This window comes from Lagenorhynchus albirostris, chromosome X (genome assembly GCF_949774975.1).
Source record: "Lagenorhynchus albirostris chromosome X, mLagAlb1.1, whole genome shotgun sequence".
In the NCBI taxonomy this organism is placed as follows: domain Eukaryota; kingdom Metazoa; phylum Chordata; class Mammalia; order Artiodactyla; family Delphinidae; genus Lagenorhynchus; species Lagenorhynchus albirostris.
Genome location: NC_083116.1, coordinates 71,180,123 through 71,203,590, shown reverse-complemented (window position 1 = coordinate 71,203,590; position 23,468 = coordinate 71,180,123). Strand labels below are relative to the sequence as shown.

At 53.6% G+C, this 23,468-nt stretch overlaps 2 protein-coding genes across 2 annotated transcripts; both read right to left on the bottom strand.

Moving 5' to 3' along the window:
• Positions 1 to 1,041: 1,041 nt before the first annotated feature.
• On the bottom strand, positions 1,042 to 6,586 carry LOC132513137 (uncharacterized protein CXorf49 homolog). Its single transcript, XM_060137330.1, has 4 exons — positions 6,562 to 6,586; positions 3,404 to 4,758; positions 2,583 to 2,739; positions 1,042 to 1,082 (listed from the first exon to the last, which is right to left on the bottom strand). The coding sequence occupies exons 1-4, from the start codon at positions 6,584 to 6,586 to the stop codon at positions 1,042 to 1,044; spliced, it is 1,578 nt and encodes a 525-aa protein (XP_059993313.1).
• Positions 6,587 to 15,523: 8,937 nt separating this feature from the next.
• Positions 15,524 to 21,094, bottom strand: LOC132513136 (uncharacterized protein CXorf49 homolog). The gene is made up of 6 exons (XM_060137328.1): positions 21,070 to 21,094; positions 17,900 to 19,266; positions 17,065 to 17,221; positions 16,415 to 16,536; positions 16,148 to 16,193; positions 15,524 to 15,564 (listed from the first exon to the last, which is right to left on the bottom strand). The coding sequence occupies exons 1-6, from the start codon at positions 21,092 to 21,094 to the stop codon at positions 15,524 to 15,526; spliced, it is 1,758 nt and encodes a 585-aa protein (XP_059993311.1).
• Between the last annotated feature and the right edge of the window lie 2,374 nt (positions 21,095 to 23,468).

Here is a 23,468-nt window from a genome sequence, read left to right as displayed (position 1 = left end):
AAACACCAGTCTTTCGGGAAGGGTGTCAGGCAGAACCACCCTTGCCTCACTCAAACACAAATCTGTCCCTCTGAGTCTCAGGCTGGTACAGCCCTGGGTCCTGGCTGAGGGAAGGAAGTGCTCCCCAACCTCGAGTGAGGGGGAAATCGAACATGGAGTTCAGACTCAATCTCCTGTGCCCTAAAGAGGCAGTCTGGGAGATTGAGCTGGGACACGGAAATATCATTTCCAGGAAAATCTGTGTCATGGGGCTGGTGGAAGAGTATTTGACGGGGACCATGCAACAACACAGACCGACTAACCACACTCGCCATAGAACCTGACGGGCCAATTTCAACTCAAGGGTATATAGACGACATGGCTGGAGGAGGGTGGTCAGCTGGCTAGGGCAGGGAGGATGTGAATGCTTCCAGATTGGAGCTACGGAAGGGGGTCATGAGTTCCTGCTGATGGGAAGGGTGAATGGCAGAGATGAATGGGAACCGCCAGACCCCAAAGGAGGAGGGGAGTTTGGAGAGAACTAGAAGAGGGCCTTCGGGGGAAAGGGAGGACGTGCCAATGTGGCCAGGCAGAGCACACACAGGACCCAGACCTGGGACACTCCGCTGGCTTGACTGCAGGGATGGTAACAGAGGCTGGCCCAGAGTCCCCACCACAGGATGCCACAGATACCACTCTGGAAAAGGCTCTGAAGTGGAGCAGTGCCCCGCCCCGGCCCCCTACCCCGACCCCGACCCCTACCCCTCCAGAGAGAAGGCAGAACACAGAATATGAGAGGTACTTTAATTGGAAACTGCTGTGAAACTGGGGCGGGGCGGGGGCAAAACACGGGGGAGAGGAAACCCTAGCTGAGGCAGAACAGGAGGGAACGAGCTTGGCCACAGCTCCAGGGCCCCAAAGGTACCAGCTGCTCCTCTTGCAGAAAGATGCTGGGCTCAACCTGTGAAACAGCAGAGTCAGGGAAGAGCCTCAAGCTAGGGTCAGCCCCCAGCCCTGCTCAACAGCCAGGACTGTGGGAAGGGGTATGGTGTGTGTAACACTTCAAAGGGTCTGCAACTTGCCAGCCAGGTACTGCATGGCGGCTGCAACAGGGACAGGCATTAGCAGGCGCTCCAGACAGAGGGATACAGAAGCCCGTCCCCCTATCCCCGTGAGGAACCGCCTAGCCCTGATACCTGAAACCCCTCCAGACCCGATGCAAAGAGCTCTGGGCCTGATCACGCCCCACCACCCAAATTGAATGTGGAACCGGTTCCTAAAGGGAAACAAAATGTGCCAGCAGCTCTCATGCTGTGGGCCGTGCCACAACCACTCAGAACTTGTCACACACACAAACAAACCATCCAACAAGAACCTTAGAAGCCACACCAAGCAGCAGTTCAAGGGAAAAATCAACGAGGCATCTCTAAAAGTCCTATCAGAAGGACATTCCCTAGGACTGGTCTGGTTGTCAAAGTGTGCATGCAGTCCAGACAGTACTTTGCTATTTGTACACACGCCCAGTTGTACATGCACAGCCAGCTCCAGGGCCAGGCCTGAGAGGTTCTCCTCCCCACAGGGATGATCGTCCCTGCCAGGCCCACCGCACCTGCAGCCCACCCCCACCCCAGGTGCCCACCCGGGTTCTTCACTAAGACACCGCTCTCCGGCCCTGGTTCCTCATACCAAGTTGCTCCTTAAGTTCGTCTACTTCTCTCTTTAGCTCGAGACACTAGGCCAGCAGACAGAGGAGGAAGAGAAATGATTAGTATACTCTGGCCTCCTCTCTCCTCCACCTTCTCCTCTCCCCCGGGCCCTCCACCCCAAAGCCGGGTGGTCAGACTGGCAAGGGCTCCTCAGTGGAAAGGAGGTGGGCTCCCTCCGTGGGGTACGTGATGGGGGCAGGGGAGGGGGAGCCCACACATGTCAGCTGAACTTGGACCCAGATCCCACCCTCGAGTTTGGGCCTGCATTTCCAGGATGCAGAGGAAGCATTACCCAAGGACAGCAGGGCGTTCCCAGTGGCTGCTGCTGCGTTTCCGGTCTTGGGGGATGGTCAAGTGGCCCCCGGTCACCTGAGAGGGAAAGGACACACAATCCAGCTTCCCAGGCTCCCAGTGAGGTGGAAAGGGCCAAGCGGGCTCTAAAGTGAGGTGAGGCAGCACCACCCTCTGCTGGCAACCAGCCGCCCCTGCTCCGCCCAGCAGCCGGAACCTTGTCTCTGGGCCTGCCTCCCCTGTTCCCCGGGGGCAGCCATTTCGCCATTGTGGTCCCCAAACAATGTGGCTCTGGATTCGACCCTCCCAGAGCTGCAGCCACAGCCAGCACGTGGGAGAGCAATGTGGCCGAACAGGACTTAACAGAAAAGGCTGTTCCCCTGCAAGTCTACACCCGGAGCAGCTGTTTGGGGCACTGCCACCGATCACCCCGGCCGCACAAACCCACACAGAGGATGATGTGGCTCAAGGCCAGCCCTGCCAGCACCCCGTCTTCTGTGGGAGAAGCTGCCTGGGAGCAAGGCTGTGCCCCCGGCAGAGACAGAGGCAGAGGTTTCTGTCCTCAACCCCTCTTCCCTCCCCTCATATCAAACCCACGATACTCACCTGAGGGGGCAGGCCCCCTGGGCATGACTTCTCCCTGGTTCAGGGCCAAGGGTTCTGAGTTTCCTGGATCTTGGGGGCCTCTGGTGTTGACGTCGCCACTGCTGGCTTTTCTACGATGCATGCGCAGACAAGATGTCCCTGGCCTGTGAGTGAGCAGCTGAAACAAAAATTTCTCACCGATTTGGACTAAGGAAGTGTGTGTGTGTGTGTGTGTGTGTGTGTGTGTGAAAGAGAGAGAGAGAGAGAGAGAGAGAGAGAGAGAGAGAGAGAGAGAGAGAGAGAGAGAGAGTTGTGTGATTCAGGCCAGGGTGAGGCAGGGAATTGGAAAGGGAATTGAAAGGCTGATCTCATTAGCACTTTCTCCCTCAGTCAGCCCCAGGCCAGCAGGCAGAGCTGATCTAGGCACAACAGTGGGACACTGAGAAAGCCCAGGCCCCCTGCAAGGAAGGTCTGGGGAACAGCTAGGAAGGAGGATTCAGGAAGCTGGTGAGTCTAAATACTGAGGCTTTCCGGGGAAGCTTTTAAGGGATCCCCCGACCCAATTCAGCTACCAGCCCTCCCTTCCATCCCAGCCCAAGTCTCTCAGAGGAGGCTGGAAAGAGGCCAAGGGTGGAGAACCGGGCCCAGGACACCCGAAGTGCTACCTTAATGTTTGTCCCTAGGAAAAGGAGCCCGATCTGGCATCGTAATGACCCAGTGACCGAGGGGCACCCAATGCTGACCTCTGAGGGGTGGACAGAGGCAGCATGGATGAAGACGTGTGCCCTGGGTGCTGTGGGGGGGGGAAGGGTGGGGAGAGAGGAGGAGCATGGCCTACTCACTTGGCCCTTTGGGGCTGGGTCTCTATTTGGGTCCTTATCTTCTCCCGCCACCACCTCAGACTCCCTTGCCCACCTGACCACGGATTTCTTCCCAGCGCCACTGTGCTTGGACTGTTTGGTTCCCGAAAGGACCAAGGTATAACTCTTGGGTCTCCCAGGCAGCGGAATAACAGAGACTGGGGGGAAGGTGGCCGGTTCCACGGGAGTTGCCGAGATTCGCTGCCCCCGGGAACGGAAGGTTCCCCCCAGGGCAAGTTTGGATGTTCCCCCGACGGATTTCTTCTCCTGGGCTCCGTTCTTCCTAGGAGTGACCTGCGGCAGGCCACCTGGAGCAGCAGCAGAAACAGAAGCAGCAGCAGCAGCAGCAGCAGCAGCAGCAGCTCCCGCGTAGCTGGGCTTGCTGCCCCCCTTGCCCCACAGCACACTCTGCATTTTCTTAGGGGAAGAGATGCCCTGCTCTCCCACACCCTGCCTTTCCACAACCGAAGAGAGTCCTCGCGGAGCCAAGGACAGGGAAGAGCCTGTCACGTGAAGGAAATTCTCCCTGATTTGGAACTTCGAGTGTCTGGGAGTGTCCCCGGGATCCTCGGGTCTGCTCGGCTTCGCCTGGTCTCCTCCTCTGCGGTAAGTGCTCACCGTCATCAGCTGGTTCTCACTGAATTCATCTGAGGACTCGGAGTCGGACAGCAGCCAGGCCAGGCCTTCCGCGGAGCGCCGCTGGCGATCCGCAGCCACGTTCAACTTACGGTTAGTGCCTCTCTTAGGGTTCCCCAAGGCCCGGCCCGCTTCAGGCCTACCGAGGTGGAGAGGGCCGGCTGGAGCCGTCGGCCCCTCCCCACAGCTCTGGCCGGGCGCTCCTCGACCGCCGGGACCTGCCTCGAGGCGCAGTGTCCACATGGTGGACTCTTTGAAGGCAGTGGAGCTCTCCGGGGTCGGGTACCTGCAGACGCCCAGCACGTCCTGGTCGGTCAGCTGCTGCAGGTTGGCCTCCTCAGACTCCTCGATCAAGTCCAGGAGATCCCTCTTGTGGTAAGCAGGGGAGCCAGGTCGGCCTTCGCGGCCCCACAGCACGGGCCCTCGCGCTTCCACCATCTCCCTTTTCAACTGGAAGCCCTCGGGGTCTGGGAAGCCGCCTGCGCCCTCGCCGCTCCGCGGCTCCCCAGTCTCGGGGCCTGGGGCGGGTCCCCGTTGGACTGCGGGGCCGGCCTCGCGGACGCCGGCCCGCTCCCTGCCCTTTGGGCGGAAAAGCCTTCCCCACACAGACATCTTATTCGGGGAGCTCATGTCGCGACCCGGGCGGCCCCGGAACCGGGGCGACGGTCGATGGCCTGGGTCGCGGTCGCGGTCACAGCGGGCTAGGCGGCCGGCGCTCAGAAGGGAGCGTCAGCCACCTCACGCGCCGCACGAGCTCGCCTCAAAAGAGAGGACGCGCCACTTTCAGCGCGCCTCACACGCCTGCGCCGCGGCCTCCTCATTCGTCTGGCCCCAGCCAACCAGCGGGTGCCTTGTTTGCCCGCCCCCGTCGAGACCTAACCAATGGGGCCGAGGGCCTCTCGTTTGCTCGCAAGCCCGTGGGCGGTCCGGGCAGTTGGCTGGTGAAGGGGTTGGTGGGAGTGCCTCCCTCTGTCAAGTCTCTGGGCCCGCCTCCTCCTGTCCCGCCTCCCCTTTCTGGTTAGAGTCACAGCTCTGAGCCTCCGTTTCCCATGTGTACAGGGGGTCGAGGGCGTCGGGGAGTGAGGGCGCCGGGCTCCAGGGGTGGTGAGGATGAAACGTCAAGATGGAGGCGCTGGATGCCTAGCATGCGCCGAAAGCATTTGCCAGCCTCCCTTCCACCGCAAGTCTTAAGACCCAACAGGAGAATGGGCACAGGAGTCCCGCAGTCAGTGATCAGGGGTCGGCCAGAGAGCAAAGGGATCGTATTTTCGTTCTGTAAGGTCTCTGTCTCAACTGCTCCATCAAATGTGGCTCAGCAGACGTTACTGGCAGGCGGGTTTGGCGGAGAGACTTGGGGTTGGGCTCGCTCCATCAGTCCTTCCCCCTCTCTGAGGCAAATTCAAAGAAGAGGAAATGGCAGGGGCCAGTTACACCCCAAAAGGTGCTCCCCACCGCTGATCCTGGAGATGTGAACTAAATCCACGAATCGGGTTTCACACACTAGGTTGACAACCTTCAAAGAGCTTAACCATTCCGAGGGTGGGAGAGGTTAGGAGCAAACCCCTGTGGCGGTGGTGCAAGAGACGCATTTGGGAGGTAATTTGGCAGAATCCATTGAAAGCAACTTAGTGCCGGCACGCACTCTGTGCCTGGCACTCTTCTAAGCGTTGGGCATAAATAATAATGCATCCGCGTGACACGCCTTTAACTGTAGTACCAACTATTACTGGCCTCTTCCCGGTGAGGAAACAGGCACTGAGAGGTTCGGCCACTGGCCCAAGGTCATTCGGCTCGTGGGGATCAGCGGCAGGATTGAAACCAATCAATCTGACTCCAGAGTCCTTGCTTTTAGCCCAAGATCTTTAAAAGGAAGGAAGAAAGAATCTATTTCCTCTATGCTCCTGCAAGTCCGCTGCCTGGTACTTCTTCCGGAGACACGCTGGTACCTGTAGTGTACAAGAACACATGCACAAGGGTGTTGGTGACGGGAAAAACTGGGAACACTCCAAATTCCCGTCAGTAAGGAAATGGATGAATGCAACGTGGCTTAGCATCCAGTAGCATAAAGCGTGGCAGTCCAACGGAATGCATCAGGCCATTCTCACAGCTTTCGAAAGCAGCCGCCTGACTTCCAACTGCAAGTTGCAGAACGATGGCTTTGGATTCACGTTTGTAAGTTAAATCACTTGCGTGCGTGGGCACACGCACACACACCAGTCAATCCTATGTGATATATGAGAATTCATTTAAGTATATGTACAAGTATGTTTTAAAGTTCTGAAGGACGCACAACCAAGGCCTACCAGTTGTGATGGCGGTGGGTGTGGATAGCCAGGTGTCTCTCAATTTTTCTTGGAACTGTCACTTCTCAGCTCCCCTGAGCTGAGCAGTACTGATGTCTGGGGAGTGGTGCCTCCCTTGGTTTCTATACGGCCCATGGGTGTTAGAATTTCCCGTGTCTGCCACCCCACTCCTACTCTGACACCGCTCCATTCCTCCCATACCTTCCTTCTGCTCCTTCCCGTTCATACTCCTCTGTCTTCAGTCACCTCTCTCTCCTGCCACCTGCTCTGGCTGACCTCCTGGAGAGTCCTGGGGTGTCTGAACCCCTCTTGCCTGTGGAACTCAAAGGCCCAGTTTTCTGGGTCTGCACCTGAGAAGCTGGCCGTGCTGGAGAAGTTTCAGAGCAGGGGAGATTGGGTGCACTGTAAATCTGCAATCCTCCTCCTCGAGCCTGCCCCCGATGGTGCCTGCCCGTTTGTGGATACCGCCCTCTTCCACTTCTCCCAGTGACTTTTTAAGTCGTGGTGTGCTATTTCTAATATGTTAAAATGGATAAGGAAGGATATAGCAAAATCTCCTGCATCCACCAGCACCCTAGGAAACATTACCAGTGGATTCAGTGGAAGCCTCCGTCTTCCCTCTCACCATTTCCATTCCCTTCCTCCCTCCCCCAGAGAGAGACTCCCAGAACTTCTTCTCACCTTCTCCACTCTCTTCGTCCCTGTGGCTCTCCTACCTCCTCTTCCCCTGCATCCCATACGTCTCCAATGAAATCACTAATCTCTGCTTTAGCCCCCTATGCTCACCAGGATCCAATACTGCTTTTGACTTACTCTCTTGGCCTGGGGTGGGAGCCAGTGTCAGAGGTTCCTCTTGGCTTTCCCCACCGGGATAGCTCTTACCCCACAGAGCAGTGACCCAATGTGGAAGTCATTGCTCCAACTGCCAAGTGTATCACTTATCATTATCAGCTTGGGGACTGGAGAAATGACCGCTATTTTGGTCCAGGGACCCATTCAGCTCACTGTGAACCGGTCTCTATTCCCAACTCCTTTTAATGTCAGGGCCTCATAAGCCCCATTCTAATGGGGCCCCATCATGACACTTTGGGCCTCCTGGATCAATGTCAGCTCAGATCCTGTGTCCAGTAGTAGTAGAAGTGTCTGGGTCTTTTTCTAGCCTCCGGGTACAGTCACCTGAGAACTGGCAGTCATTCTCTTTAGGGACGGTCATAACCCACTGCCTTGTTTCTGGATCCTTCCTCCTCAGGACTCATCCACCTCTTCAGTGGGGCCAGTCTCTGAATTGGCTCAGGACCAGGAACTGAGCAGGAGACTGTGGCTTTTTAGCGGGATGATGGCCCTCCTTCTCTTGCATTCTTGCCTTTTGCTGGCTGTCGTTGCCCCTAGGGAGCCATGCTGTCTGAGCCATCTTCTCAGCTTTCTGCCGGTCAAGCAGGCACTCTTGACTGCCCCTCTGACCTTGCTGGTCGTTACTGGAAATGTGGTCTGCTGGCATCTCTTGGTTAAGAGCTGCCCTCTGCCCTCTATCATGTCAAATTCGTTGGCTCCCATGGGTGGTAATGAGCCCAGGTCGGGACCACTTTCCTTCCATCATTGGCATTGGCCTCCAGAGGGGAGCAACCACCAAACTTCTAGTGATGCTGGGGCTCCTCTCACCAGAACGCTCCTGATGGCTTTGGTGTCCTCTCGGCCCTACAGTGGGACATGTGTCCTACAGTGGGATGTGTCCTCTCAGCCCTACAGTGGGACATAACCATGAGGCCATGTGACTGGCCTCACCTTTTCTGTCCGTTCTAGCATGTCTGCATCACTCAACCTTTTTGTTCCTTCCTCTGCCATCTGCCAATCCAAGGCAGGCATTTCCACTTCTCTCCTTATGGGCCATCACTTTCTCAAAGTTTCAAAGGGCCAGTCTGGCAGTGAATTTCCTCCACCTCCTGGAGTCCTTGCCCGTGTGTTAAATTCCATGGCATGAGAAAGCGCCTCCGCTCAGTAAAACTTGCTTATCCACTCTTATATTCCTGTCCACTTGATCCAGCACCCTCAAAATCCAATCCCAGGGATATTGCCCTGCTCCTGCCAGTACAGGCTTGTTATTTCTTGGTGTATAATTTCTTTTTCCCCTTATCAGGCTCGGCATATCCCAGTGAGTTTATGGGGAAGAGATGAGGGTTTCCCTGGGAGAGGCGTCTGTCACTTTGTGGGGGAGCAGACTCTGTAGCATCTACCAGCACAGGGCATGTGTTAGCTCTTGCTAGGGAAGGAAGGGCCACCCTGCAAGCTTTGAGGCCTCAGGACGTTTGGATCTGATAAGCCAACGTTTGGGGACATCCATGCCAATATACCCGGCCTACATTTCAGAGTCTGAAGTTTTTCCAAAAAGGGCCCTGACCTTCCCATAACAGGCCCGTGTTTGTCAAGGATGTATACATCTCTGGAGTTCTGCACTTACTGTTATCGCATAATCTGTGAGCTACTCAGCTGTCTCTGCAGGAGGCAAGGGCATTTTGTAAGCCACCAAGAAAACCCCATGAATCTTACACTTGGCCCTTAACTGTTTGGTAATGTCCCTTAGTTTCTCATTATGTCTTTGCAGGGCGCCAGTATAACAGTGATGAACAGCCGCCTCTGCCCTCCCTATAGACATAGTGCCCTCCCTACCATTCAAAGGCCTGAATCATCTCACAGGCCACAAGTAAGACCCTCCACTGGGATATTTTTCAAGGTACGTATGGATAAAACCTTAAGGAATCAGGAGGTAACCTTGTGCTAGAGATTATCCATGCCCCACATAGCACTCAAAATGGTACGCTCTTTGTCATTTGGGCAGTGAGTGAGCTGGTCCATAAACCCCATCTTATAGCTAACTTCTCAGACCACTCCTGGTACCACTTTTGTTAGTTTGGGTCCTCCAAAAATACGGACACCAAGGCATGATTGGACATGAAGGAACATGATGGGAGAATGGCATGTGAAGGATAAAGGAGAAGGAGCAGGAATGAGTCTTCTTCTTCAGGGTGCGATGCGGGTCTGACGTCTGTAAGAGAGACGTGGGGGAAAGGAGGGTCAGATAAGAAGAATCTCAGACGCAGTTTCATTCTAACAGTAACCTTTAGTTCCGTTTAGTTTAGTTTGTTCAGGCTCATGTGGAGTCCCCACCCTACAGCTGCCATTTAGAGGAGTCCCTGTCCTGAAGCAGTATGCCCCTGCCATGCTCAGTCACTGGCTGGGAGCTACCCAGAGGATGTGGGATCTTGGCACAAACAATGGTGGTGCCAGAGAAGTGGCAGCTGGCACTTGCCAATCTACTATGTTCCCTGCAGTGGATCGGAGGGGCATGTTTCTATGGCCACCACAAGGAAGCAGAAGTCATTTCCGTTTTGAGTGACTTTGTGGTGGGGAGCATAAGGACACAGGAAGTAAAGAAAGATTGGGAGGGAAATGATGGGATTTTGGATACATTAAGGTTGTGTTTCTTATAGGACATGCAGGTGGAATGCACTTAGAAATTTGGTTCTGGAACACCAGTGAGGGGTCAAAGCTAGAGAGAGATACAGACTTGGGAGTCATTCATTCCCTCAGTAAACTTTTATAGCAGTGTTTTTTCAAACGTCACCATAACCTTAGAAGTTCCTTGCATGGAAGCTCCAATTCCTTTCCCTTCACCCTCCTCAGAAGTAACCTCTATCCTTTGTCTTCATCGTTCCCTTCCTTTTCTTTAGTTATTCTCTACATAGGTTCATATTCCTAACAACGTTGGTTTTGCTGCATCCTTTGGTCTTTATGTAAATGGAATCATTTGTGTTGTTTCTGACTTCTCCCGTGTGATACTGTGTAACTGAGATTCATCCCTGTTGTCGCATGTGGCAGGCACTTGTTCATTTTCATTGCTGTACACTGTTCCACCAAATGAATATACAGTAGACTCTCATTATCATGATAGTTATTTGCAGTCTATAAAGTTGCCATGAACACTGAATTAGGCAATCCTGAAACATTGCTCCTAAGGGAAATACAATTTCAAGTTCCTACCATCCGCTGGTCACAACATTTTCATCGACTGATCGCTGCGTAATCATGTTTCATGTGTGTTTCTGTTTAAAGGCACTCTATTTAATACAAATATTATTGATTCATTAACACTGACCTCACAGCCAACAGCATTATAAATCATGCCTGAACAAGGTTTATGTAACACACATATTTTCTTGAGTGCACGTCATAGTCATTTTGCACTCAAGAACACTAGACAGTACTTCAGCACTAAGCTTGGAGGCCATCTTTAATTATGAAATCACCAACAAAGAAGCACAAAAATGCAAACTATGTGGCACCAAATAAATCATGAAAAGGACACTTGCTTGCAGTATGAGACTGAAACCAGAAGGCAGGGCGTCACCTTGTTTGACCTCAGTTGGGAACATATTCCACCAACTCAAATTTTTCACAGCTCTCTCGAACGAGGAGGAAAGCACTCTGGTACTGGTTTGTGGTTAAAAATGAATTTTAGCAAATAGGGGAATTTGCAAGTATGGAATCTACAAATAACAAGAATCAACCGTATCTCAACCTATGTATCCATTCTACTGTCAATGGGTAATTTGGGTTGTTTCCATTTGGGCAGATATTATTCATAGCGCTACTATAAACATTCTGGCGCATGTTTCCTGGTGCCCACGTACAAGAGCCTTCCAGGGCAGAGCTTTCCAACTTTTGGACCTGGGACTTTGAGGCCTTCATCTCCAGAGACAGCCTGACAGCAGCCCCTGGACCGCTTGGTTCTGGCCCTGAACAACTTTGTCATCTTACTCCTGTATGCCATACAATCATCATTTTCTGTGTGAGCCATAGAATCAAATGGCTGGGAAGCTGTGTTCCAGTGCTCATACTTAGGACTGAAATTGTCATCTCGTAGGGAAAGAAGATTTCCAACATTACTAGATCATGCCAGAGTTTGTACAATGGGGTCATGCTAATTTCTACTGCTATCAACAGTGTTTAACTGTTCCACATCCTCATCAACATTTGATATTAACAAAGTACAAAATTGTTGTCAATCTTGTGATAGTGAAATGGCGTCTCATTGTAGATTTAATCTGCAATTTCTTGATTAGTAATAATATTAGTAATAATATTGAGCAGCTTTTCATATGCTTGGCCTTGGGGATTTTCTTGTCTATGAGGTGTTCATTTAGTGTCTTTTGCCCATTTTCCCCTTGGGTTGTTTGCATATTTATTTGTGGAAGTTCTTTATGTATTCTATACTTTAATTCTTTGATGATTTCATGTTATGTAAATATCTTCTAGTTTTTAGCTTGCCTTCACTCTTTTTATCATACCTTTTAACGAACAAAAGCACTTCTTTTTAATTTTTCACAGCACTTTATTATGAAAAGTTCCATACAAGAAGATCACGGGACTTCCCTGGTGGCACAGTGGTTAAGAATCTGTCTGCCAATGTAGGGGACACGGGTTCGATCCCTGGTCCCAGAAGATCCCCTATGCCACGGAGCAACTAAGCCTGTGCGGCACAGCTACTGGAGCCTGTGCTCTAGAGCCTGCGTGCCACAACTGCTGAAGCCTGCGTGCCTAGAGCCCATGCTCCACAACAAGAGAAGCCACTGCAATGAGAAGCCCGCGCACCACAACGAAGAGTAGCCCCTGCTCACCGCAACTAGAGAAAGCCGGCGCGCAGCCACAGAGGCCCAGCGCAGCCAAATAAATAAATAAAATTTTAAAAGAAAGAAGAAGATCACAAGATGATCCGGGAAAGTTGAGGGGGGTACTTGCTGATCATGGACCACCTTCGCTCTCACCAGATGACCTTGCTTCCCATTTCATTGAGAGTATACAGGCAATCAGAAACAAACTTCCCTCATTCATAAATAGTTTTCTCTATTTTGGATCATTCCTATCAGCATACAAGTATGTTGTCGTTTCTCCCAATTAAAGAAAAGCTTCTTTTGATTCCAATTTCCCTTCAAGCGACACCATTTTTCTCTGCTCACCTTCACATAAAAACTCCTTAAGAGTCAGTGTATACTTGCTGTGTCAAATTCTTCTCTTCTCATTCACTCTTTCTCTCCTTTCCATTTAACAATTCTCTATTGAGGGCTTACCACATGCCAGGTACTGTTCTAACACATGGTGCTACATCACTGAGAAAAACAGATGACGTTCCTTCCCTCAAGAGCTTACATTTCTGTCATAGGCCTATTGGCAATATTTTCTCAATCTTCAACTATGTCCATTCCTTTGTTGTTGGAAATCACTTTCCTGGGCCCAGTTTCAATCTTTATTGGTTGCCTAGAGTGTCGCTCCTAGAACACTCCTTTACCAAAACCCTAAGTGGGATCTTCTGCTTCCTAGAACTAATGTCTTCATTGTTCTTGGTTTACCACAGTGTTTTGATGGGACTCATTCTCCAGGTACCATGGGTGATAATTTCTTTTAAGACTTTGCATGAACAAATATTACCTTTAATATTACCTTTAATTTCATGCTTATTTGATAGCTGATATATAATTTCAGGCTGAAAAGTTTTCTGACTTTCAATGTCACTTTTGAGAATGCTGGTACTATTTTGCATGCCATTATGATTCCCAAGCCTTTATGTATGACACATTTAATTTTTTTAGTTACATATATTTTGATTTATTACATAGTAAAATTAACTTTTTTGTTTTCAGTACCATGAGTTTTAACACATGGACAGATTTGTGTAACTATCACCACAATCAGGATACAAAACAGTTCCATCAGCCCCAAAATCTCCCTCATTCTGCTGCTTTGTAGTCAAACCATCTCCCCCATCCCAAACCTCTGATAACTGGTGATCTGTTTCCCATCCCTATAGTTTTACCTTTTCCAAATATTATACAAACACAATCACACAGTATGTAACATTTTGAGACTGGCTTCTTTCATTTAGCATAATGCATTTGCGATTCATCCAAGTTGTTGCATGTATCAAGAGTTCCTTCCTTTGTATTGTTAAAAAATGTTTCATTTATAGATGTATGGTTTTATTCGTTCATCTGTTGAATAACATCTTGATTGCTTTCAGTTTGGGGTGACTATGAATAAGGTTTCTATGAACATTCTGTTAACATTCTATTAACATCCATAGTGTGCAGTGGGAAGCGAGTTCCTGTGATGGCTGTCTCCAGCCTGTAGTTAGCTTCACTCTCTCCAGAGTGTCTGCAGGGACACATGACCTGGAATGACTGTCTCTACTGGTCAGAGGCAGGTCCAAGGTCTAAGCTAGCTCTGTTTCCTCGAAGTGCACACACACTCATTGGTAATGGCCTCAGCTCAGTGGGGAGCAGTGCCGGAGCAAGAGGGGCTAGAACATAAGCCTGGTACAGGCTGGGTGGGGCACTGGGTACATTCTAGGAATCCAGCCAGAGGCCTGGGCAGCAATCAAGCCCACCTTCTCCAGGGAGGGATTTGAGGCGAAGGATTAAGTCCCACGAACGTTCTTTTCTGACCCTGAGGTCTGTGACTGTCCCATCCCACCTGTGGTCTGCCCACCTGAACTCATGCCGTGGACTCTGGAAGGGAGTCAGGGTGAGAATATGGGGGAAGGGTGGACCCAAGTGCTCCCCATTGTCCAGGTGCAGTCACTCCTTACTTCCCATCCTCACTGCGCCCATCCTGCCCCTGTCCCGGGTAGCTCATGTTGGGTGGCCTCATATATGGGTCCCCTGATTCTAAGATGAGCTACTCTGAGGAGCCACCCTTCCCAATCTCATTCCATCCACACCCACAGTAGTTGTCAGACATCACAGGAACACAGAGTAGGATCGAGAGCCACCTCCAGCGAATCCAACATTTCGAGCATCCCGACACCCTGTCGTGGGGGTTGGTGACTTCTGCATCATCCCCCTCCTATGTTTTGGGAATTTAACGACAACCTTTGAACAAAACAGATCCGAACCTTGCTTTTGCTCATTCAATGCCTTACAGAACCTGGACCAGCCTCTACTCCCTTTACTCCCTGAATCACATCTTTCTCCCTCAAGGGAGATTACCCCTGATTACATTTATTCACACACAGGGACACACCAACCTTGAATGGCCAATCTACCATCATACCCCCTTTTGTGTAGTAAAACACCGGTCTTTCGGGAAGGGTGTCAGGCAGAACCACCCTTGCCTCACTCAAACACAAATCTGTCCCTCTGAGTCTCAGGCTGGTACAGCCCTGGGTCCTGGCTGAGGGAAGGAAGTGCTCCCCAACCTCGAGTGAGGGAGAAATCGACCATGGAGTTCAGACTCAATCTCGTGTGTCCTAAAGAGGCAGTCTGGGAGATTGAGCTGGGACACGGAAATATCATTTCCAGGAAAATCTGTGTCACGGGGCTGGTGGAAGAGTATTTGACGGGGACCATGCAACAACACAGACCTACTAACCACACTCGCCATAGAACCCGACAGGCCAATTTCCACTCAAGGGTGTACAGACGACCCGGCTGGAGGAGGGTGGTCAGCTGGCTAGGGCAGGGAGGATGTGAATGCTTCCAGATTGGAGCTCTGGAAGGGGGTCATGAGTTCCTGCTGATGGGAAGGGTGAATGGCAGAGATGAATGGGAACCGCCAGACCCCAGAGGAGGAGGGGGGTTTGGAGAGAGCTAGAAGAGGGCCTTCGGGGGAAAGGGAGGACGTGCCAATGTGGCCAGGCAGAGCACACACAGGACCCAGACCTGGGACACTCCGCTGGCTTGACTGCAGGGATGGTAGCAGAGGCTGGCCCAGAGTCCCCACCACAGGATGCCACAGATACCGTTCTGGAAAAGGCTCTGACGTGGAGCAGCGCCCCGCCCCGGCCCCCTACCCCGACCCCGACCCCTACCCCTCCAGAGAGAAGGCAGAACACAGAATATGAGAGGTACTTTAATTGGAAACTGCTGTGAAACTGGGGCGGGGCGGGGGCAAAACAAGGGGGAGAGGAAGCCCTAGCTGAGGCAGAACAGGAGGGAACGAGCTTGGCCACAGCTCCAGGGCCCCAAAGGTACCAGCTGCTCCTCTTGCAGGAAGACGCTGGGCTCAACCTGTGAAACAGCAGAGTCAGGGAAGAGCCTCAAGCCAGGGCCAGCCCCCAGCGCCCTGCTCAACAGCCAGGACTGTGGGAAGGGGTACGGTGTGTGTAACACTCACTTCAAAGGGTCTGCAACTTGTCAGCCAGGTACTGCATGGCGGCTGCAACAGGGACAGGCATTAGCAGGCGCTCCAGACAGAGGGATACAGAAGCCCGTCCCCCTATCCCCGTGAGGAACCGCCTAGCCCTGATACCTGAAACCCCTCCAGACCCGATGCAAAGAGCTCTGGGCCTGATCACTCCCCACCACCCAAATTGAATGTGGAACCGGTTCCTAAAGGGAAACAAAATGTGCCAGCAGCTCTCATGCTGTGGGCCGTGCCACAACCACTCAGAACTTGTCACACACACAAACAAACCATCCAACAAGAACCTTAGAAGCCACACCAAGCAGCAGTTCAAGGGAAAAATCAACGAGGCATCTCTAAAAGTCCTATCAGAAGGACATTCCCTAGGACTGGTCTGGTTGTCAAAGTGTGCATGCAGTCCAGACAGTACTTTGCTATTTGTACACACGCCCAGTTGTACATGCACAGCCAGCTCCAGGGCCAGGCCTGAGAGGTTCTCCTCCCCACAGGGATGATCGTCCCTGCCAGGCCCACCGCACCTGCAGCCCACCCCCACCCCAGGTGCCCACCCGGGTTCTTCACTAAGACACCGCTCTCCGGCCCTGGTTCCTCATACCAAGTTGCTCCTTAAGTTCGTCTACTTCTCTCTTTAGCTCGAGACACTAGGCCAGCAGACAGAGGAGGAAGAGAAATGATTAGTATACTCTGGCCTCCTCTCTCCTCCACCTTCTCCTCTCCCCCGGGCCCTCCACCCCAAAGCCGGGTGGTCAGACTGGCAAGGGCTCCTCAGTGGAAAGGAGGTGGGCTCCCTCCGTGGGGTACGTGATGGGGGCAGGGGAGGGGGAGCCCACACATGTCAGCTGAACTTGGACCCAGATCCCACCCTCGAGTTTGGGCCTGCATTTCCAGGATGCAGAGGAAGCATTACCCAAGGACAGCAGGGCGTTCCCAGTGGCTGCTGCTGCGTTTCCGGTCTTGGGGGATGGTCAAGTGGCCCCCGGTCACCTGAGAGGGAAAGGACACACAATCCAGCTTCCCAGGCTCCCAGTGAGGTGGAAAGGGCCAAGCGGGCTCTAAAGTGAGGTGAGGCAGCACCACCCTCTGCTGGCAACCAGCCGCCCCTGCTCTGCCCAGCAGCCGGAACCTTGTCTCTGGGCCTGCCTCCCCTGTTCCCCGGGGGCAGCCATTTCGCCATTGTGGTCCCCAAACAATGTGGCTCTGGATTCGACCCTCCCAGAGCTGCAGCCACAGCCAGCACGTGGGAGAGCAATGTGGCCGAACAGGACTTAACAGAAAAGGCTGTTCCCCTGCAAGTCTACACCCGGAGCAGCTGTTTGGGGCACTGCCACCGATCACCCCGGCCACACAAACCCACACAGAGGATGATGTGGCTCAAGGCCAGCCCTGCCAGCACCCCGTCTCCTGTGGGAGAAGCTGCCTGGGAGCAAGGCTGTGCCCCCGGCAGAGACAGAGGCAGAGGTTTCTGTCCTCAACCCCTCTTCCCTCCCCTCATATCAAACCCACGACACTCACCTGAGGGGGCAGGCCCCCTGGGCATGACTTCTCCCTGGTTCAGGGCCAAGGGTTCTGAGTTTCCTGGATCTTGGGGGCCTCTGGTGTTGACGTCGCCACTGCTGGCTTTTCTACGATGCATGCGCAGACAAGATGTCCCTGGCCTGTGAGTGAGCAGCTGAAACAAAAATTTCTCACCGATTTGGACTAAGGAAGTGTGTGTGTGTGTGTCTGTGTGTGTGTGTGTGTGTGTGTGTGTGTGTGTGTGTGTGTGTGAGAGAGAGAGAGAGAGTGAGAGAGAGACAGAGAGAGAGAGAGAGAGAGTTGTGTGATTCGGGCCAGGGTGAGGCAGGGAATTGGGAAGGGAATTGAAAGGCTGATCTCATTAGCACTTTCTCCCTCAGTCAGCCCCAGGCCAGCAGGCAGAGCTGATCTAGGCACAACAGTGGGACACTGAGAAAGCCCAGGCCCCCTGCAAGGAAGGTCTGGGGAACAGCTAGGAAGGAGGATTCAGGAAGCTGGTGAGTCTAAATACTGAGGCTTTCCGGGGAAGCTTTTAAGGGATCCCCCGACCCAATTCAGCTACCAGCCCTCCCTTCCATCCCAGCCCAAGTCTCTCAGAGGAGGCTGGAAAGAGGCCAAGGGTGGAGAACCGGGCTCAGGACACCCGAAGTGCTACCTTAATGTTTGTCCCTAGGAAAAGGAGCCCGATCTGGCATCGTAATGACCCAGTGACCGAGGGGCACCCAATGCTGACCTCTGAGGGGTGGACAGAGGCAGCATGGATGAAGACGTGTGCCCTGGGTGCTGTGGGGGGGGGAAGAGTGGGGAGAGAAGAGGAGCATGGCCTACTCACTTGGCCTTTTGGAGCTGGGTCTCTATTTGGGTCCTTATCTTCTCCCGCCACCACCTCAGACTCCCTTGCCCACCTGACCACGGATTTCTTCCCAGCGCCACTGTGCTTGGACTGTTTGGTTCCCGAAAGGACCAAGGTATAACTCTTGGGTCTCCCAGGCAGCGGAATACCAGAGATTGGGGGGAAGGTGGCCGGTTTCACGGGAGTTGCCGAGATTCGCTGCCCCCGGGAACCGAAGGTTCCCCCCAGGGCAAGTTTGGATGCTTCCCCGACGGATTTCTTCTCCTGGGCTCCGTTCTTCCTAGGAGTGACCTGCGGCAGGCCACCTGGAGCAGCAGCAGAAACAGAAGCAGCAGCAGCAGCAGCAGCAGCAGCAGCAGCAGCTCCCGGGTAGCTGGGCTTGCTGCCCCCCTTGCCCCACAGCACGCTCTGCATTTTCTTAGGGGAAGAGATGCCCTGCTCTCCCACGCCCTGCCTTTCCACAACCGAAGAGAGTCCTCGCGGAGCCGAGGACAGGGAAGAGCCTGTCACGTGACGGTAATTCTCCCTGACTTGGAACTTCGAGTGTCTGGGAGTGTCCCCGGGATCCTCGGGTCTGCTGGGCTTGGCCTGGCCTCCTCCTCTGCGGTAAGTGCTCACCGTCATCAGCTGTGTCTCACTGAATTCATCTGAGGACTCGGAGTCGGACAGCAGCCAGGCCAGGCCTTCCGCGGAGCGCCGCTGGCGATCCGCAGCCACGTTCAACCTACGCTTAGTGCCTCTCTTAGGGCTCCCCAAGGCCCGGCCCGCTTCAGGCCCACCGAGGTGGAGAGGGCCGGCTGGAGCCGTCGACGCCTCCCCACAGCTCTGGCCGGGCGCTCCTCGACCGCCGGGACCCGCCTCGAGGCGCAGTGTCGACCCAGTGGCCTCTTTGAAGGCAGTGGACCTCTCCGGGGACGGGTACCTGCGGACGCCCAGCACGTCCTGGTCGGTCAGCTGCTGCAGGTTGGCCTCCTTGGCCGCCTCAGACTCGTCGATCAGGTCCAGGAGGTCCCTCGTGTGCTCATGTGGGGAGCCAGGTCGGCCTTCGCGGCCCCACAGCACCGGCCCTCGCCCTTCCAGCATCTCCCGCTTCGACTGGAAGCCCTCGGGGTCCGGGAAGCCGCCTCCGCCCTTGCCGCTCCGCGGCTCCCCAGGCTCGGGGCCTGGGTCGGGCCCCGGCGGGACTGCGGGGCCGGCTATGCGAACGCCGGCCCGCTCCCTGACTTTTGGGCGGACACGCCTTCTCAACACATACACCTCATCCGGGGAGCTCATGTCGCGACCCGGGTGGCCCCAGAACCGGGGCGACGGTCGATGGCCCGAGTCGCGGTCGCGGTCACGGCGGGCTAGGCGGGCGGCGCTCAGAAGGGAGCGTCAGCCACCTCACGCGCCGCACGAGCTCGCCTCGAAAGAAAGGACGCGCCACTTTCAGCGCGCCTCTCACGCCCGCGCCACAGCCTCCTCATTGGTCCGGCCCCCGCCAACCAGCGGGCTCCTTGTTCGCCCGCCCCCGTCGAGACCTAACCAATGGGGCCGAGGGCCTCTGGTTTGCTCGCAAGCCCGTGGGCGGTCCGGGCAGTTGGCTGGTGAAGGAGGTGGTGGGAGTGCCTCCCTCTGTCAAGCCTCTGGGCCCGCCTCCTCCTGTCCCGCCTCCCCTTTCTGGTTAGAGTCACAGCTCTGAGCCTCCGTTTCCCATGTATACAGGGGGTCGAGGGCGTCGGCGAGTGAGGGCGCCGGGCTCCAGGGGTGGTGAGGATGAAACGTCAAGATGGAGGCGCTGGATGCCTAGCACGCGCCGAAAGCATTTGCCAGCCTCCCTTCCACCGCAAGCCTTAAGACCCAACAGGAGAATGGGCACAGGAGTCCCGCAGTCAGTGATCAGGGGTCGGCCAGAGAGCAAAGGGATCGTATTTTCGTTCTGTAAGGTCTCTGTCTCAACTGCTCCATCAAATGTGGCTCAGCAGACGTTACTGGCAGGCGGGTGTGGCAGATAGACTTGGGGTTGGCCTCGCTCCATCAGTCCTTCCCCCTCTCTGAGGCAAATTCAAAGAAGAGGAAATCGCAGTGGCCAGTTACACCCCAAAAGATGCTCCCCACCGCTGGTCCTGGAGATGTGAACTAAAACCACGAATCGGGTTTCACACACTAGGTTGACAACCTTCAAAGAGCTTAACCATTCCGAGGGTGGGAGAGGTTAGGAGCAAACCCCTGTGGCGGTGGTGCAAGAGACGCATTTGGGAGGTAATTTGGCAGAATCCATTGAAAGCAACTTAGTGCCGGCACGCACTCTGTGCCTGGCACTCTTCTAAGCGCTGGGCATAAATAATAATGCATCCGCGTGACACGCCTTTAACTATAGTACCAACTATTACTGGCCTCTTCCCGGTGAGGAAACAGGCACTGAGAGGTTCGGCCACTGGCCCAAGGTCATTCGGCTCGTGGGGATCAGCGGCAGGATTGAAACCAATCAATCTGACTCCAGAGTCCTTGCTTTTAGCCCAAGATCTTTAAAAGGAAGGAAGAAAGAATCTATTTCCTCTATGCTCCTGCAAGTCCGCTGCCTGGTACTTCTTCCGGAGACACGCTGGTACCTGTAGTGTACAAGAACACATGCACAAGGGAGTTGGTGATGGGAAAAACTGGGAACACTCCAAATTCCCGTCAGTAAGGAAATGGATGAATGCAACGTGGCTTAGCATCCAGTAGCATAAAGCGTGGCAGTCCAACGGAATGCATCAGGCCATTCTCACAGCTTTCGAAAGCATCCGCCTGACTTCCAACTGCAAGTTGCAGAACGATGGCTTTGGATTCACATTTGTAAGTTAAATCACTTGCGTGCGTGGGCACACGCACACACACCAGTCAATCCTATGTGATATATGAGAATTCATTTAAGTATATGTACAAGTATGTTTTAAAGTTTTGAAGGACGCACAACCAAGGCCTACCAGTTGTGATGGCGGTGGGTGTGGATAGCCAGGTGTCTCTCAATTTTTCTTGGAACTGTCAGTTCTCAGCTCCCCTGAGCTGAGCAGTACTGATGTCTGGGGAGTGGTGCCTCCCTTGGTTTCTATACGGCCCATGGGTGTTAGAATTTCCCGTGTCTGCCACCCCACTCCTACTCTGACACCGCTCCATTCCTCCCATACCTTCCTTCTGCTCCTTCCCGTTCATACTCCTCTGTCTTCAGTCACCTCTCTCTCCTGCCACCTGCTCTGGCTGACCTCCTGGAGAGTCCTGGGGTATCTGAACCCCTCTTGCCTGTGGAACTCAAAGGCCCAGTGTTCTGGGTCTGCACCTGAGAAGCTGGCCGTGCTGGAGCAGTTTCAGAGCAGGGGAGATTGGGTGCACTGTAAATCTGCAATCCTCCTCCTCGAGCCTGCCCCCGATGGTGCCTGCCCGTTTGTGGATACCGCCCTCTTCCACTTCTCCCAGTGACTTTTTAAGTCGTGGTGTGCTATTTCAAATATGTTAAAATGGATAAGGAAGGATATAGCAAAATCTCCTGCATCCACCAGCACCCTAGGAAACATTACCAGTGGATTCAGTGGAAGCCTCCGTCTTCCCTCTCACCATTTCCATTCCCTTCCTCCCTCCCCCAGAGAGAGACTCCCAGAACTTCTTCTCACCTTCTCCACTCTCTTCGTCCCTGTGGCTCTCCTACCTCCTCTTCCCCTGCATCCCATACGTCTCCAACGATGTCTACTAATCTCTGCTTTAGCCCCCTATGCTCACCAGGATCCAATACTGCTTTTGACTTACTCTCTTGGCCTGGGGTGGGAGCCAGTGTCAGAGGTTCCTCTTGGCTTTCCCCACCGGGATAGCTCTTACCCCACAGAGCAGTGACCCAATGTGGAAGTCATTGCTCCAACTGCCAAGTGTATCACTTATCATTATCAGCTTGGGGACTGGAGAAATGACCGCTATTTTGGTCCAGGGACCCATTCAGCTCACTGTGAACCGGTCTCTATTCCCAACTCCTTTTAATGTCAGGGCCTCATAAGCCCCATTCTAATGGGGCCCCATCATGACACTTTGGGCCTCCTGGATCAATGTCAGCTCAGATCCTGTGTCCAGTAGTAGTAGAAGTGTCTGGGTCTTTTTCTAGCCTCCGGGTACAGTCACCTGAGAACTGGCAGCCATTCTCTTTAGGGACGGTCATAACCCACTGCCTTGTTTCTGGATCCTTCCTCCTCAGGACTCATCCACCTCTTCAGTGGGGCCAGTCTCTGAATTGGCTCAGGACCAGGAACTGAGCAGGAGACTGTGGCTTTTTAGCGGGATGATGGCCCTCCTTCTCTTGCATTCTTGCCTTTTGCTGGCTGTCGTTGCCCCTAGGGAGCCATGCTGTCTGAGCCATCTTCTCAGCTTTCTGCCGGTCAAGCAGGCACTCTTGACTGCCCCTCTGACCTTGCTGGTCGTTACTGGAAATGTGGTCTGCTGGCATCTCTTGGTTAAGAGCTGCCCTCTGCCCTCTATCATGTCAGAATTCGTTGGCTCCCATGGGTGGTAATGAGCCCAGGTCGGGACCACTTTCCTTCCATCATTGGCATTGGCCTCCAGAGGGGAGCAACCACCAAACTTCTAGTGATGCTGGGGCTCCTCTCACCAGAACGCTCCTGATGGCTTTGGTGTCCTCTCGGCCCTACAGTGGGACATGTGTCCTACAGTGGGATGTGTCCTCTCAGCCCTACAGTGGGACATAACCATGAGGCCATGTGACTGGCCTCACCTTTTCTGTCCGTTCTAGCATGTCTGCATCACTCAACCTTTTTGTTCCTTCCTCTGCCATCTGCCAATCCAAGGCAGGCATTTCCACTTCTCTCCTTATGGGCCATCACTTTCTCAAAGTTTCAAAGGGCCAGTCTGGCAGTGAATTTCCTCCACCTCCTGGAGTCCTTGCCCGTGTGTTAAATTCCATGGCATGAGAAAGCGCCTCCGCTCAGTAAAACTTGCTTATCCACTCTTATATTCCTGTCCACTTGATCCAGCACCCTCAAAATCCAATCCCAGGGATATTGCCCTGCTCCTGCCAGTACAGGCTTGTTATTTCTTGGTGTATAATTTCTTTTTCCCCTTATCAGGCTCGGCATATCCCAGTGAGTTTATGGGGAAGAGATGAGGGTTTCCCTGGGAGAGGCGTCTGTCACTTTGTGGGGGAGCAGACTCTGTAGCATCTACCAGCACAGGGCATGTGTTAGCTCTTGCTAGGGAAGGAAGGGCCACCCTGCAAGCTTTGAGGCCTCAGGACGTTTGGATCTGATAAGCCAACGTTTGGGGACATCCATGCCAATATACCCGGCCTACATTTCAGAGTCTGAAGTTTTTCCAAAAAGGGCCCTGACCTTCCCATAACAGGCCCGTGTTTGTCAAGGATGTATACATCTCTGGAGTTCTGCACTTACTGTTATCGCATAATCTGTGAGCTACTCAGCTGTCTCTGCAGGAGGCAAGGGCATTTTGTAAGCCACCAAGAAAACCCCATGAATCTTACACTTGGCCCTTAACTGTTTGGTAATGTCCCTTAGTTTCTCATTATGTCTTTGCA